The sequence below is a fragment of the Petaurus breviceps genome, unplaced genomic scaffold (assembly GCF_028583685.1).
Source record: "Petaurus breviceps papuanus isolate PSGF00001 unplaced genomic scaffold, PetGlider_PUasm1.0 175, whole genome shotgun sequence".
NCBI classification, from domain to species: domain Eukaryota; kingdom Metazoa; phylum Chordata; class Mammalia; order Diprotodontia; family Petauridae; genus Petaurus; species Petaurus breviceps.
Window position 1 is genome coordinate 34,188,950 of NW_027185764.1, and position 17,814 is coordinate 34,206,763.

The 17,814-nt window shown below is 40.1% G+C and overlaps 1 protein-coding gene across 7 annotated transcripts in view; it reads left to right on the forward strand.

The window, feature by feature from the left end:
• The window catches only part of XRCC4 (X-ray repair cross complementing 4), a 413,125-nt gene that overhangs the window by 374,964 nt on the left and 20,347 nt on the right, over positions 1–17,814 (forward strand). For 3 of the 7 annotated variants that reach the window (XM_069085049.1, XM_069085050.1, XM_069085055.1), the window contains 2 exons: positions 4,331–4,420; positions 14,405–16,835. The exons of 2 other annotated variants lie outside the window; for them this stretch is intronic. In XM_069085049.1, the coding sequence (XP_068941150.1) occupies positions 4,331–4,420; positions 14,405–14,516 (202 nt within the window). In that variant the 3' untranslated portion in view covers positions 14,517–16,835. Of the gene's footprint in view, positions 1–4,330; positions 4,421–14,404; positions 16,836–17,814 lie in introns of those variants that run through there. 2 more of the 7 variants (XM_069085052.1, XM_069085057.1) reach the window with 1 other exon arrangement.

A 17,814-nucleotide genomic window follows, 5' to 3' on the forward strand; every position in this document is an offset into this window, starting at 1 on the left:
TTTAAATAGAGGCTCAAATTGCTAGCTGTGTGACCCTGGGTAAGTCATTTAACCTTTGTATGCCACAGTTTCCTCAACTGTAAAATGGGGATGATAATAACATCTGCTTCCAGGGTTGTTGTGAGGATTAAGCAACAAATATTTATAAAGCCCCTGGAACATTGCCTGGTACATAGTAGGTACTACAAAAATGCTAAATGTAGTTATTGTTATAACTTATTTTAAGTAGGAAGTGTCAGTTTTATGGTACCTGGTAGTCAGATTTATGAGATACTCATAGATACTCAAAGAAGTTGAGTTTTGTTCATTGTCATACAACTAGTGTCTAGCAGGACCGGTAAACCGGCAACCTAGAGGCCACACACGGCCTTCTAGGTCCTCAAGTGCAGCCCTTTGGCTAAATCCAGACTTCACAGAACAAATCCCCTTAATAAAGGATTTGTTCTGTAAAATTTGGATTCGGTCAAAAGGCTGCACCCAAGGACTTAGAAGGCCACATGTAGCCTTGAAGCCACATGTTCCCAAAGCCTAGGTAAGGCAATATTTGCATATAGATCCTTTGATGCCAAATCTCGAACTGATTCTAATAGTGGTAGCAGCATACTAATTCAGTTTTACAAATTCAATTTCAATTCAACAAAAATTATATGCTATTTACAAAGCATTGTATTTGTGCTAAGGATACAAAAATAAAATTAAGCAGTCCCTTCCCTCAAGGATATTATAGCCTTCTGAAGGAATGCAACATTTTTATGTGTAAGCTCGTCTGAGCTTAGCCATAAAGAAGGATAAGGATTCTAAAAGGAAGAATTGAAGAGGTAGTATAGTATGATTCAAGCATGGGGTGGGGGGGCAGCTTTTTTTTTGCACTTAATACTGTTGGAGGGTGGGACACACAGGACCCATGCTGGATATGCTTCATTCCTCTCTGTAGCACCAAAGCAATATTCACAGCACCAAGTCGCTGGCACAATTCTGAATCACAAAATATAACAGACTTTCCATATAGAAAACAAAAGCAAAACATTTATTTGGACACCAGAAAGCCAAATCCCAACACCAGGAAACCATATTCATCATAGCAACAAAGAAATTTATACACATTAACACTGCAGAGGGCAGCAGCATCCTGAAGCCTTCTCATAAACAAACACTCACAAGCCTAGCTGTCTGCTTGCCTGCATCCTCTCTCCTCCCTCAGTCTAACTGCTCTGACTCCCAGCTTTCTATGGGCTCTGCTTCACCCATTCAGCAAACTCCTCCCACTCCTGGCTCTATGTGATTACATTTGACCTGTTTGGGGGTAGGGAAGATCTTCAAATTACCCTTATCATTACACTCTTATTACCCTAGACTATCCCTCAGCCATTCAGGCTCCATTATCCCCCTGGTGAGGTCCTTCCTAGGCCTCTATTTTGAGAACTCATGCTGCTGGCTCTGCTTCATTCCTCTCCCATCTGTGCTTCTGACTCTCCAGACTTTGCCACCATCCCACCCCCCACCCTCAATGTATACCTTCTTTCCTTTCCTTCCCCCTTTCCTTTTCTATTCCCTTTTGCCATTGTCCTCCCCAGATCAATCAATAAACTTTATTAAGCACCTTCTATGTGCCAGGCACTATGCTGAGCACTGAGGAGACAAAAAGAGGGAAGACAGCCCCTGCCCTCCAGGAACTTACAATCTAATTATTAGAATGTAAGGTCCCTGAGGGCACAGACTCACTTTTTTGCTTATATTTGGATCCTCAGTGCCTGGCACACAGTAAACAATTCATGCTTGTTGCCTGCCTTCCTACCATCAAAAGGACCCATGTTCACACCCTTGGAGGACAATAACGAAACCATTCTGATTGAAGCAGAGTGTCTGGGTTAAAGAAGGGAGACAACTAAAGGTGAATCAGCAAAGAATGAAGGGTGGGGTACTCAGCTAGTGAATTATCTTGAATGTCAGGATGAGGAGTTTTAACTTAGAGAAGCAACCTTAAGAGAAAGAAAAGCAAAACAGTAAAATTAGAGAAGGTCAGTTCACATCTTGAATTTGCTAGTTACTTATGGCTTTGGTTCAGCTATTTCATCTGTCTGGGCCCCATTTTTCCTCATTTGTAAAAAAATAGGAGTTGGACTAAATGGTCTCAGAGGTCCTTTCCAGCTGTAAACCCTATGATCCTCCAACTTGGCCCAGTAAGAAGTGGAAAGCCATTTTAGGATTGTTAGCAGGGGTATGACCCAACTGTCCATGGTATTTTAAGATTAATCTGGAAGATGTGTGTAGAGTGGAGGGGGTGGGGGATGGGATGGGATGGGAAGGGAATGGAATTAAGAGGCAAGGAAATGCTGAATAACAGGCTCTTCTATCCTCTCATTAATTACAGAAGACCCCAACAGCTTGATCCAATAAATCAATCAAAAGCATAGACTAAGTTCAAACAAGTCCTAAATCAATATTAGAGGAATAAAACGTCACATCTTTGGACTATATATAAAAACTATAAACTAAATCAGAGCCAGTCTTTTGAATGGTGGTCCCTTCTAGTCAGGTATGTGGACACATAAAATGGAATTAGAGGTCATCCCTTTGGGGTAAGGGTTGGGGAAGAGAGAATCTCTCTATGTATATGTCTCTCTCTATCTCTCCTTCCCTCCCCCTCCTCCATCTCTGTCTCTCTCTATTTCTCTGTCTCTCTCTCTCTCTCCCCCCCTTCCTCCCTCTCTCTGTCTGTCTCTCTCTGTGTCTCTGTCCCTCCTTTTCTCTTTCTCCCTCCCTGTCTGTTTCTGTTTCTATCTCTGTCTCTCTCTCTCTCTGTCTCTGTCTCTCCCCCCCTTTTCCCTCTCCCTTCTTCCCCCTTCCTCTTCCCATTGACCAAGTGATACTTTTTTAAACTTTGATGAATCTGGAGTTCCCATCATTGTCAAGTAGTAGTGTTCTTGGAATAGCAGTGGTTCATGGCATCACCTACTTCCATAGGTGAGAAACACTGAAAACAAACTAGACCCACAAAGAAATGTCAGCTTCAAGTAGTTATAATTCCTTGGGAGAGAAAAGTATAGACTCTGGCCCCATCTATTGGGTTCTAGCAGAGAGCTATATCTAAAGAGAACTTCATGAGGTCTCTTCTCTACAAAGTACAAAAAAGATTCTCAGGGAAAAGGCACTGAGTTACCCCTTCCCTCAGAATCCTTGGGTATGTGCTGTCTCACCACAACTCTAACACACATTTAGGCCTACTCCCCAGAGACTGTGGAGGTGCAGGGGAACAGTGTACCCACAGATCAGAGGGATGGTTTGGGAGATCCACTGTAGATTGCTCTACCTTCTCAGGACATCCCTTTGTAAAAGCCAGTGGAGTTCAGTTATCTGATGGCTGAATGGAGTCTGAGCGGTAGTGCTAGACAGCCAAGGCCCTCAGAGTCACTCCTAGACTCTGGAAGAGGAGGGAATAAGCCTAGGCACTGTGCTGAGCGCCTTTATTTCTCTCACTTGATTCTCACAACACCCCTGTGAGGTAGGTTGCTCTTATCATCCTTATTTTACAGTTGAGGAAATTGAGACAAAGGGAGGTTAGGTGACTTTCCCTGGCTTACACAGCAAGGGTCTGTGGCCAGATACTAACTCAGATTTCTGACTCATGACTCCAGGCCCAGGGATCCATGCACCATGCCACCAGCAGCTTCTGTGTAGTAGCTGCCACATAGGGACCACAGCCACAGCATGTCAGGACAGTGCAAATTCACACAGTAGCCTGGGAGGAGACTCAGCTATGTATTGTAATACAATTCGGATGGATGGATGGATGGATGGATGGATGGATGGATGGATGGATGGATGGATGAAAATGCATTTGTTAAGTGTTTGTATTTTTAAAACAAGGCATTGTGGAAGAGAGAGGCCTGTCCTAAGCCAGGAAGACCTTGGTTCAAATCCCAACTCTAACCTATAGTAATGGTGTGAACTGAAGCAAGTCTCTTTAGAGGCCCAGGGCCCTGCAGATTCATAACCTGTGGCCAGAACCAGATTAAAATGTAATCAAAAAACATTTAACAAAATAAATAAAAATATAACACAAATATAATATTAATTTGTGGTTTTCCAAATCAATATGCAGCCCACAGTGATCTGTTTCTGTTTGAGATTGACACCCCACACCCCTCTCTAGTCAATTCTCTAAGACTCAGAAGTTGCGGAAAAATTTGCAAACCAGCATTGGCTATAATCCAGCTTGGCTAGGGTTCAGAGGGAAGATAAAGCTTCTTCTTTACTATGATTTCAAATGATTCTGACATGGAGTCTTTAATAGTCCTAAGGATTTTGGTCACTACACTTCCTTTTCTAGGTCTTCATTTCCTGTGACTGCTGAGGAGGCAGAGGCCACAGTGCCAGTAGAGACAGCTGCAGGAGCTTGGCAGCGGAGGTTGGGCTTCAGGTAGGGTCCATGGCCTGAAGGGCACAGCTCCTCCAGAGGCTTTTGGACACAAGATCCTAGCTACATCTGCCAGGCCCCCATAAAGAGTGGTGGTTGTGAAGTTCATGTTCCCCCCACACCCACACACCTTACTCATTTCATCTTCAGTAATATGAATAAGGTCTGGGATGATATGGCATCACTGGGAATTATGTAAAAAGGGAGAATTCTAGCCTTGGATAAAGACCCAGAAGTAAGATCATTGATACATCTTGAGGTTGAAAATACTAGTTGCCTCTCAAATAGCCAGTTCCCCTTAGTGTTACTTAAATCTTTCCAGTTAATGGGAGATCATTGTGCCTACTCATAATCCACCCAGTGATCTCCAGTGGTTTAAAAATCTCATTGTAGGGGGGAAGAGCCAAGATGGTGGCGTAGAAGCAGGAAAACTCCCTGTGCTCCCCCCATAACCACCTCAAATACCTATAAAAATGACAACTTTAGGGCTACAGAACCCACGAAGTGACAGAGAGAAACAAACCTCCTGCTGAAGACAGCCTGGCATGCGGACAGGAAGTGTTCATTGCAGCCTGCTGGGAGCAGAGCCCAGTCCTGCCTGAGCCCCTGGTTTTAGCATCAAGGTGGCCCTGAACAGCCATGTCCAGAGGGACATCAGGAGAGTAGATCACCAGCAGCTGTGGTGGTTTCCAGAATTACCAACTCATAAATGCCAAAGAAAAAGTGAGAGGTCAGTGTAGACTTTGGGAACAGGGAGTCTGGTCCGGCCTCTACCCCTGAAGGAAAAGTGGCTGAGGCATAGGGGCCGCTGCCGTGTGGCTGTAATGTAATGCCAAGGAAAGGCAACTTCCCAAGGTTCAAAATACCAGCATAGGTGCTCTCCATTTTATTCAGTGACAAATTAAGAACAGAGAAGGTCAAAATATGACATCATTCAAAATACAGCATTTACTAAGTGTGATTAAATAATCTCCAAGTACTACCCTACCCCAGGACCTTACATTCATTCAATCAATTACAAAGTCCCTGTTCTAAATACTACTCCACCCCTAGGCTGTACCTTCATTTAGTCTATCACAAAGCCCCTCTTCTCAAATGGAGATTAGTTTCTAGTCATAAGTAAAGTACATTCATTTGTTCAATCACAGAACACAAAAAGGTCAAAAGTTCCCCACCCCTGGATCACAATTGAATCTACCCCAGAGTTACAACAAGTTTAAGCACAGTACTTAATACCCAAATGGAGGTCTTTTCTTCATCTTGAAGTTCTCAGCAATCTTTGTTCCTGGGGAGACAAAGCTTAGCAAGACCACAAGATACATTGCCAGTCTCTTCATTAATTCATCCTCTGTCTGCAGAACAGTCCTAGGACCCCTGAAAACATTAGCAAAACCCTCTCCCAGGATTTCTGTAAACATACAACAAGAAGATCCTTCTTCAGGGCTTCTGAACCAACAGAAAGGTTCCCAGACTCCTGCAACAACAGCACTGTCCTTCACCAGTGGACAGTATTCACTCTCTGTCTGCAGGACAATCTCAGTAGCTCTTAACCAACAGCCAGAACTTCTTCAACAACAGGACTGTCTTTCACCAGTGGGCAAATCTGGCAAAACAACATCAAAACAGACAGACAAAGTACCAGCAAAACAGCCATGTCTCCTCAGTCCTTGGCAGCTCTGGGGGCAGGTCGCAAAAGTCCAGGGCAATTCAAAGTGGCCCTCAGCAATCCTCTCAGTCTCTCTCTGCCTCCACAAGTGCTGCTTCCAAAAAGTTCTTCTGCCTCTCTCTTGTGTCTCTCCAAATCTACGTCACCAGCTCCTCCCAGTTCAGCACTCTCTTTTCAGGTCAACAAGTCCGTCCCACAGGTGGGATTAACAAGCTCTGGGTTTTAACACAATCAGTTTGAAAACCAAGCCAATACAGGGGAATCTTTAAATGCCATTACTATCACAGTGGCTCCTTCAGAACTCCTGGCCTACAGATTGTAGGGGGACCTAGTGAACATTCTGAGGGGTAATCACTCTTGCTTTAATCTGCTAGGATATGGATTGCAGTCTAGGGTAGAGGTGCTGGGGTGTGTGACCAGTGAGCCAGAGAATGTGGAGGCTTCAGAGAGGGCAGCCAACTAATAGCTCCCACAGCTGTGAATACTCCAGTGATTTGGGTCAAAGCTCTCCTCTCTGGAAGCAGAGTTCTGCTGTGGCAAAAAGCTCAAAAGTCAAGTAATTGACTGGCAACATGAGCAAGCAAAGGAAGCAAAGCAAGAACAGAAGTCAAACCTTACATTCCTTTTGGGGGGACAAAAAGGATCAAAGCATGGAATGGGAGGAAGACAATGAAGTCAGAACTCCTGCACCAAAAACTCCCAAGAAAAATATGAACTGATTACAGACCATAGAGGAGCTCAAGAAGAATTTTGAAAACCAAACAAGAGAAGTGGAGGAAAAATTGGGAAGAGAAATGAGGATACAAGAAAATCATGAAAAGAGAGTCAACAACATGACTGAAGAAAATAACACTTTAAAAAATAGACTAACTTAGCTGGCAAAAGAGGCTCAAAAAGCCAATGAGGAGAAGACTTCCTTAAAAAGCCAAATTTGCCAGATGGAAAAAGAATCTCAAAAGCTCACTGAAGAGAATCATTCCTTCAGAATTAGATTGGAGCAAATGGAAGCTCATGATTTTATGAGAAATCAAGATACTGTTAAACAGATCCAAACAAATGAAAAAATAGAAGTCAGTGTGAAATATCTCATTGGAAAAACCACTGATCTGGAAAATAGATCCAGGAGAGAGAATTTAAAAATTATTGGACTACCTGAAAGCCATGATCACAAAAAGAACCTTAGAAATCATCCTTCAAGAAATTCTCAAGGAAAATTGCCCTGATGTTTTAGAACCAGAAGGCAAAAGAGAGGTTGAAAGAATCCACCAATCACCTCCTGAAAAAGATCCCAAAAAGAAAACTAGGAATATTATAGTCAGGTTCTGGAGTTCCCAGATCAAGGAGATAATATTACAAACAGCCAAGAAGAAACAATTTGAATATTGTGGAAACACAATCAGCATAACCCAGGATCTGGCAGCTTCTACATTGAGGGATCGAAGGGCTTGGAAAATGATATTCTGGAGGTCAAAGGCGCTGGGATTAAAACCAAGAGTCACCTACCCAGCAAAACTGAGTGCAATGTTTCAGGGGGAAATATGGTCATTCAGTGAAATAGAGGACTTTCAAGCATTCTTGATGAAAAAATCAGAGTTGAATAGAAAATTTGACATTCAGATACAAGCAGCGAGAGAAGCATGAGAAGGTAAACGGGAAAAAAATCATAAGGAACTTATCAAAGTTGAACTATTTACATTGCTACATGGAAAAATGATAATTATAACATGAAACTTTTCTCAGTATGAGAATAGTTGAAGGGAATATAAATATTATATATGGGAACATAGATATATATGACTATATAGGAGGGTATATGGGCATATGAATACATATATAAGTGTGTGTACATATGTGTACAGGTATGCATAGACAGAGAGTACAAGACCAATTGAATAGGAAGAGATGATACTTAAAAGGTGAAACTGAGAGGTGAGAGAGGAATATCATGAGAGGAGATGGGGAGACACAGAATGGGGTAAATTATCTCATATAGAAGAGGTAAGGGAAAACTCTTAAAATGGAGAGGAAAAACAGGAAGGCAAAAGGGAATGGGTCAACCTTACTCTCATTGAATGTGGCTTAGGGAGGGAATGACATACACACTAAATAGTTTATCTCACCCTACAGGAGAGTAGCGGGGAAGGGGATGAGAGGGGGGATGATGGAGGGGAAGGCGGCTTGGGGGGGAGGGAAGTTAGAAGCACAAACTTTTGAAAAGGGACAGGATTGAAGTAGAGAATAGAACAAGTGAGGGTCAGGATAGGATGGAGGGAAATATAGTCAGTCTTTTACAGTGGAAATGTTTTGCATAGCTACATGTATACAACCTGTATTGAATTGCCTATCTTCCCCGTAAGGGTGGGTGACGAGGGAGGAAGGGAGAGAATCTGGAATTCAAAGTTTAAAAATGAAATGTTTAAAATATACATATGTTTATATACATATGTGTGTGTGTATTACATACAACTGGGAAATAAGATATAAAGGCACTGGGGTATAGAGATCCATCCTGCCCTACTGGAAAGTCAGAGGGGGAATAGAGGAGGATATAGGAGAGAGCAGATTCAGGGAGGGTATATTCATTGGGCTTGCTGTTTTGGGGTGGTGGGTAGGGGCAAGTCAGGGAGAAAATTTTTAACTCAAAATCTTGTGGAAATAAATGATGTAAACTAAAAATAAACATAAAATTTAATTTTAAAAAACTCATTGTAATGTCTAATTTGAATAACCTATGAGGTCCACAAGTCCCAAATTTTGAATCAAATGCAACTTGCCACTCATTTGTATTGAGTGGTTCTCCATCCAGATACAAATTTAATAAAGCATAATTGTTGGTCCATTCACAGCACAGTATATTGATATTTTTTTCTGCTCATGTTATACATCATTAGAAATGATTTCTCAACTTAGTTTCTCATTAGAAATAATTTCTCATGATTACATCCCCAAAGCTTTGTTTACAAACTCTACTGCACTATTATAGACACAAATATTTTGCGTGTTTCTCTCCTCTCTTTTTTTAAACTATATGGACCAGGTGCATATTCTGTGAAATATTTATGTGTAATTTGAATTATTATCAATAGATAAAATTTCCCAAGGTCAGATGAGGTGGGCAAGATGGAGGCAAGGGAGAAGAAAGAAGCAGTTCTAAGAGATTCCTTTGTAGCATCATCCTAATTTTATACATGAACCAGTGCTGGGCTAGAATTTTTATTTCATTTTGTGTCATGGAATCGGAGACTAGCAAGGTTGGCATTGGTTCTCTCAGCCCCTCTGGTTTCAAACTTTTTTCTCATTGTCTTTTCATGACTTCAGAGAGTAGCTTCTGCTCTCTCATTTTAGCTGTCATATGTTGCCTCTCCCAACTTAAACAAGTTACTTCTCGAAAATAGGAACTGCTTTTTGTGTTTCTGTCTCTAGCACAGTATCCAGCACATAGTAGGTTCTTAATAAATAGTAGTTGACTTGTTCTTCAAGTCTCTGTTAGGTATTTTCTTGTCAAAGATATTGGAATGGTTTGCCATTTCCTCCTCAAGTTCATGAGGAAACTGAGGCAAACAGGATGAAATGACTTGCCCATTGTGACCCCCAGGGTCACACAGCTAGCAAGTAAGTGTCTGAGGTCAGATTTGAACTCAGCTCTTCCTTACTTGAGGCCCAGCATTCTATCTGCTGTGCCACATAGCCTAGTCCTAAGTATTAACCCTTGCAGCAGAACTTTCTTTACTTCAAGATTTTCATTCTGTAGATTATATCTTTCATGTGGAAAATAAAATATCTAGAATAACTGGGTTTTTAAAAATTCATTCTAGAAACCTGTATAATTCTGAAAGTTGGAGCTAGCTGATAGATCTAGCTGAGGTTGTTGTTACTGACTTGGAGTCTTTTTTCTTATTTATTTGAGAGTCACTTTAGAATCTTAGATTTAGAGTTTGAAGGGTCTTTCTAGGCCTAAGCCTCTTGTTTTACAGATGAGGAAACTGAGGCCCAGAAGAGGCAAGTGATTTGCCCAAGTTCACACCTGTCTTAATTGTCAGAGGTGAGATTTGCATTCAGGTTACCTGACTCCAGAACTAGAACTTTTTGTTTCTTTATTAAATTGATCATCTTTGTGTGTAGGGGGAGGAGTTTTATGGAATATGAAAAGAACTTCTAAGAATTCTACTTGTCTAACTTTTTATTGAAATGATTGAATCCTTTGGAGGAGGGCTGGGCAGCAGAAAGAAAGCAGTGTTAAAGTTATAGATTTTTAAATGTTTTAATGTCTGTGTTCTGAGTTGATGATAAAAAGTAATACATGTAATTATATATTTTTTGGTCTGTGCTATATCATTGTCTCCCTCTTATGTAGTCTATATTTAGACATTTAATTATATAGTCCTTTAAGTGTGTCTGTTTTGATTCTGTTAATTTTAACATTTAAACTCCTGGAGAATAGTGTCAGCTCTACTTACCTTACATTAATTCCTACTGTGGTATTATATCAAAGATTATGCCCATGAGGGAGATGGTGATAGCATATGGCTTACTGTGGGGGGCAGGTCAGAGCAACCAGACCTAGTACCAGTCAGCAACTATGTAAGAAGTCTGTGGTCCAGGGTCCCCAGGAGAGCTTCCAAGTGACTTTTTGATTAATCTACTGAAAGACCCAAAGAAGCCCTAGGCACCCTTATTCACATCAAGGAAATCACTTGGGGATTCTATCTTATAGTATATTCAGTAACAGCAATAAACTGTTTCCAGTTATCTCTGAAGTGGGAGACAAGGCTGTTATCTGGAAGATAGGTTAACACACAAGCTCTTTATAGGTGGAACTGAGCTGCCAATGTTGCCACTTCCAATCAGTAGTAATAATAAGAACTTATTACAGTTATCTGTTTATCTTCTCCTCTGGTACTTCATCATGAATGGAACCAACTCTGGGTCCTTGAAGGCTCTATAAGCTGAGTGAAAATTCTGGCTATTCTTACTAATTTGGAAAGGCTAGGTCACTGGCCCAGTGGTGGGGAGGTCTTTGTGGTATCATGGGAGCAGCCTAGATACATTTGGAAATGTTCCTCACCAAGTTGACTGCAGAGTGACATTTTTTTATTTTTTTGGTCACAACAATTCTGTAAGATCATCTACTGCATTATAGAGGGGTTACAGTCTATGTGAATGGTATCTTGGCAAGGACCTTCTGAGCAAGACGTCACAGAAAGGGGCCTCTTCCCTTTTCCTCACACCTTCTAATTCCAGGTTCCACTCTGGGCCCTATACAAGGCAAAATTAAGATAAACAAGTGAAAAAATGGAAATAGTGAAAAGGTCTGTTCTCCTAGGGCATAACAAATTTATGTAGGCATAGAAGTCTCTCCACTGCTGTAGGAACTGTAGTCACCTGAAGCTGAATTTAAGTCTAAGATAGTAAATGAAATTATATATTTCCCACACTGAAATCTGGGGTGATGATACTTTACTGTTGATTACCAGGAACTTGGTTTTCCTTTAAGTTGATGCCTGATGTCAATAGCTTCCCAATTGACAACTGACAATAAAGAGAAGGCAGAGCTAACCTTATTTTGTTTCTATTTTGTCTGCAATGGAAAATGACCTTTACCTTGGAATTGGTGAAACAAAATAACTAACAGGGAGTTGATACCTGAGCTAAATAAGGAGATAGTAAGAGAGTACCTTGTTGCCCTTGCTGAATTCATCAGATGAACAATGTGGTCAGGTCCAGAACAAACTGACAGATGAAATTACTGAGTCTCTCTCAGTAATTTTTGAAAGAAGTTAGAAAATGACAGCAGTGCCACAAAAGGGAGGAGGGCAAATATTTTCCCAGTTTTCAAAATATGGAAGTGTGCCAACTGTGGGTCAATAAGCTTGACGTGGTTTCCTATGAAAATTCTAGAAGGGGTCATTGAAGAGATTATTAACAAACATTTAGAAAAGGAGTAAGTTATGAAACAAAAAACCAGCATGACTTCATCAAGAAAAGTTAATGCCAAAGAAACATCATTTCCTTTTTGTATTGTGACAAGATTACTAACTTAGTAGTTGATGGGAATTCTTTAGCTATAGTTGACCCAGATTTTAGCAAAGCTGTTCATAAAGTATGTCATACTATTCTTGTGGAGAACATAGAGAGTTATGGATTTGACCAGGGGTCAGCAAACTATGATCCAAGGGCCAAATCTTCCCACCTCTTGCTTTTGTATAGCCAGAAAGTTAAGAATAGGGTTGGGTTTTTTGTTTTTATATTTGACTACTCTAAAACTTTCTTTTAGAACGTTAAAAAAAAAAAAGCACATTTTGGGGCACTAGGTGGCACAGTGAATAGAGCACTGGAGTCAGGAGGACCTGAGTTCAAATCCGACCTCAGACACTTAACACTTACTAGCCATGTGACCTTGGGCAAGTCACTTAACCCCAATTGCCCTGCCTTTCCCCCTCTAAAAAGTGAAAAAAAAAAGCACATTTTAAATTTGCTGGCTATACAAAAACAGAACACAGGCCATATTTGCCTCATGGGTCATAGCTTGCCAACCTCTGAATTAAACTATAATACAATCAGATGGATACAGAATTGGATGAATGGCCAGACTGAGGGAAGTTGTTAATTGTTTAATGTCAGCATGGCAGGCAGTCTCCATTGAGTAGCCCACAGGGATCTCTGCTTGGCCTTATGTTGTATGACATTGTCATCCGTGACTTAGATGAAGGCAGAAATGGTATCCTCATCAAATTTGCAGATGACACAAAGCTTGAAGGGATACCTAACAGAGTGGATGATAGGATAAAGCTCTGAGGGGATCCTGACAGACTAGAGCATTGAGCTGAATCTAATAAGATGAAATTCAGTAAGGGTAAATAAAAAGTCTTGAGCTTGACTACCAAAAATCAACTTCACAGTTAGGAGAAGGGGAAGATGCAGGTAGAGAGATTTTTTCCAAAAACAAAATTTTTAGAGGCTCATTCAACATAAATGGCAACCAAAAACGTTAATACAGTCATGGGCTGCATGAAGAGGGGCCTTGCTTCCAGAAATTGGGAAGAGATGGTTCCATATTTCTCTGCCCTTGCCACACTCCCATCTGGAATACTGTATTCTATTCTGAACACCACTCTTTAAAAAGGATGTTGATAACTTGGAGTGTACAGGGGACACCAAACCAAGTTGACTTGAGCCCATGACATGAGGACTGGTTGAAGATATTGGTTCTATATAACCCAAAGAAAAGACTCAGGGAAGCTAGGTAGCCCAGTTGATAGAGTGCTGGACCTGGAGTCTGGAAGACCTGAACTCAAATCTAGATTCAGACATTTACTAGCTTTGCGACCCTGGGCAAGTCATTTAACCTGTTTACCTCAGTTTCCTTATCTGCAAAATGGGGATAGCACCCACCTCCCAGAGATGTTGTGAAGGCTAATTGAGATTATAAGTATAAAGTGCTTAGCATAGTAAGAGCTAAGTGATGATGATGGTGATGATGATGATGATGATGATGATGGTGAAGATAATGATAATTTGATAACACTCTTCCAGTACCCAAAGGGCTATTGTGTGAGGGAGGGATTGGGCTTGTTCCGTTGGGCTTCTGAAGGCAGAACCAGACACAGTGGGTAGAAGTTGCATTTAGACTTGAGGTCAGTAAAAGCCTTCTAATAATTAGATATGCCCCATAGTGGAATGAGGAGCCCTAAAAAGTGGTGAGTTCTTCCTCCTGGGAGGACTTTGAGCAGGGGCTGGACAGTTTTTGTCATCATGTTACAATGGCATCTCCTTTGTTAAAGGAGTTGGACTACAGGAAGACAGACCAAGGTCCCTTCCAACTCAGAAATTCTGTAATTTTCAATTGCGACTGAAGAAAGCACTTAGGTCACTGTTGTCTGCAGGTCTAAGATGGAATGTTTGTCAGTTTGAAATCATGTATCCATCATGCCATTAGGGAGACCATCAGGTCATCACACAATTAACGAAAGGTTTGAGGATCTTGCTTCCATCTTGAGGTACAAATGAACACAGCATAACTATGTCTGCCCAGACAACACACAGAAGTCTTCATGTCAGCTTTGCATCTTTAGTAGCTTTAGGGTAGAAACAAATTCAATAGAATAACAGTTAGAGGTTGAAATAAATAAATAACAATTCTGTGTTTCCTTCAGCTTACTTTACACTTGGCATCTCATGGAGAAAAAGTCTTTGTTCAAAACTATTCCCCAAGCCTGAGTAACCAATGGGAGTTTTCTTTATTTTCATTTGTAAACCCTCTGGATGCTTATTTCCATGGTTCTTAATTTGAAAAATAATTTTTTTCTTGTTTTTTTCTTTAGACCTGAGCCTTCACAACTTCCGTCATCAAGCAAGGAACCCATCTCATCTGAAAATATGTCCTTAGAAACCATAAAAAACAGTAGTTCAGAAGACCTTTTTGAAGATATGTGACTCTCCAAAAAACACTTTGATAATATTTGACTGTAATCTTTTTTCTTTTTGTCTTAAACTTAAGGAGCACAACTTCACAGTGGCTATTACACCTTATAATGTAATTACATAGGCAGCATTGAAACAATTGTGCAGAATGGAATACACATGTATCAGATATGATTCCCTGACAGTAGCTCATTATTCAAAGCTGTTCCCACCCACACTCCTCTAATTACATCAAATCTCAAAGTCTCTCCAAAGCCTGCATCTGTTTTATCCAGCACACATATGCTCTCTATGCAGTCTGTCTAGCACACTATGTAAGATGACTTTAGAAATAGGATCAAGAAACTAGCCTTAGCAATTTAATTTCCGATATTTCCTCTAAATATTCCCAAAGATAAATATAGATGTTTGTGGTTGTTTTGGTTTTTTTAGTTGAGGGAATAAAATATGACACATACCTATTTTTAGTATGTGGTTACACATCCACAGCACCCAATAATAAAATTTCTGATACCTTAAAGAATCAGTGTCCTTTGAAGAAGACATTATTTAAAATATTTCATTCCTTTCTTATAGAGACAAGCTTAGAAAAAGGCACCTAAGGAGAAGAAAGAGGTACCTTTTATATTGCTTAAGTGGAAAGATGCAAGTCTATCAGGCTTAGGTGTTAAAAGTCCCAAATACCCTTCTGGAATTCCCAAGGCCAAAATAATCCTACATTTACAAGTGAAATGAGCTAAGCTGTTAAAGCCCATTTCCTCAAAGAAGCTTGTTGAAAGAGTAAGAGTTCACCCAAGGATGTATGTATTTGATGCAAAGAAATAAGTACTTCAGAAAGCTCAAATATCTATTTGACTCTGCTCAATTATATATACAGTGAAAACTCTCCATAGCATTGAGGTCAAGGAACAGAGATGACATCCATGTGATTGGCTTTGGGGGTGAGAATGAGAAAGGAACTCTATACATCATTCTGTACCCTGGGGATGAGAGCTAACCAAGCTGATGAGAGAGCAAAGCATTTTTTAAAAGAATTAGACTATATATTTGTGTGTGTGTGTGTGTGTGTGTGTGTGCGCGCGCGCCCAGGGAGCTTATTTTTGGAGGAGGGGGAAAATAGCACATAAAGTTATACACTGCTTAACTGCATAGAAGTCTTTGCTCTTAGTGTGACCTGCTATGAGTGTGAAATTCTTGATAATTCCATTTTGTCACCAATCCTGTTACCAAAAGGACCAAAAAGACCTAATTAGAGCAAGGTTTCATCTGTAACAAAGTCCAGCAATATGGATTTAATTCAATACTTGAATTCCTACTTTAAGCATAAGAATACAAGATGTTATGTAAAACCTGAGTTGTCAACTCACATTTTTGTTGAAAAAAGTAACCTGTTACCTCCACATTTATGTTATTATTAACAGTTAACATTTATTTAGAGTTTTAAGGTTTTCAGAGTACTTTGCAGAAATTATCTCATTTGATATATAATAATTAGACAACATTAGTAGAAATCTTGGGGTCAGGGATAATACTAATATTAATAGCTAAGATAAATAGCTAAAATGAGCTGGAGAAGGAAATGGCAAATCACTCCAGTATCTCTGCCAAGAAAACCCCAAATGAGGTCATGAAGAGTCTGACACAACCAATACAATTGAACAATAACTAAGATTTCCATAGTCGTTTAAGATCTGCAGAGCACTTTATAAATAGTATATCCTTTGATCCTCACAGTAACTTCGGGAAATAGGTAGCATTTTACAGATGTAGACACTGAGGCAGAGATTAAGTGACTCCCCAGGGTCCCAAAGCTAGTAAGTGCCTGAAGCAGGATATGAAATCAAGTCAGGTTTTTCTGACTCCAAGTATGGAATGCTGTCAACTGTAGCCAACTAACTTTAAGGAGAACCAGGTTCATATCATAACTACAATGCCTACTAGCTATGTGACCCTCTGTAATGGAAATGGGAATTTAAAGATATTCCCTGCCCCCTTAAAAGGCCTAAGGAAATTTGAAGATCTTCCCTGCCCCCTAATAGGCTGAATGTAATCACATGGAGCCTGTGGTGGGAGGAGCTTACTGAAGGGTGGAGCAGAGCCCACAGAAAGCTGGGAGTCGGAGAAGTTAGTCAGTCAGAGGGAGAAGAGAGAGGGCTGCAGATAAGCAGACAGCTAGGCTTGGGGGTGTTTGTGGGAAGGCTAAAAATATGGTGTTGCTCTCTGCAGTGATAAGGTGTGTTAACTTCTTTGTTGTTATGACGGATTTGACTTTCTTGTACTGAGATTTGACTTTCTGGTGTCTAAATAAAAGTTTTGCTTCTGTCTTCTGTATGGAGAGTCTGTCATATTTTGTGATTCAGAATTATGCCAGCATATTCAGAGTTGCCTTCAGTGCTGTGAATAATGCATTGGTGCTACACCCTCTTCATGTTCATTAACCTCTGTGAGTTTCAGTTTCTTTATAATTAAGATAAGAATAATAATAGTATTTGTACTATTTACCTGGAAAGTGTCCTTTAGTTTTGTTTCTTTTGGGGAGGGGGTGGATTTTTAAATTTTTGCACACATGATAAGATTTTATACCAAATAGTTAAATAATACAAATTTACATTCTTGAGGAATATTTTAAAAAGTTCAACTAAAAACAAAACCCCAAAACAAACACCTGCTTCTTCCTGTCACCCACAATCCTGACATTTTTACAATGTGAGGGAGAAAGCAAAAAAAAAAAAATCCCAAGCCTCCCCAAACAGAATGATTTTAATTCATGTTTTCCTCTCTACATTGGACATAGTAGATTTCAATGGTGAAAGTTACAACTCATCTTTTCTGCTGGGAGATGTTTTTCTATGTTTCTTCCTCTTCCTTTGCATCCATGTCAACTTTTTCATCTTCTGGTTCTGAATCTTCTGACATACCTTCTGTTGTATCATCTTCCTGGTCTTCTTTAGGCTCTTCTTCCACTTTTGCATCAGGGTCAATATAAAGAACTATGTAAATTTGAATTGTTATTACTAACAATTATTATTTTGAGATTTTAAATAAAAATGAAATTTTGTTAATTTTTTTATTGAATTTGTGATCTCAGCACTGAGAGATTTCCTGGTGAGGAACTTCTTCCCATCAATGCACAAGAGTGTAGTCAATATGCTTAATTATATTGTAAGCCTTAATGAATTGCCTTAGGCACTGAGAGGTTGTGACTTGACTAGGGCATCACAGCCAGGATGTAGCAGAGGCAAGACTATAATCCAGCTCATTCTGATTCTGTCCACTCACCTAGACTTCATATTTTATTACTTGTTAATAA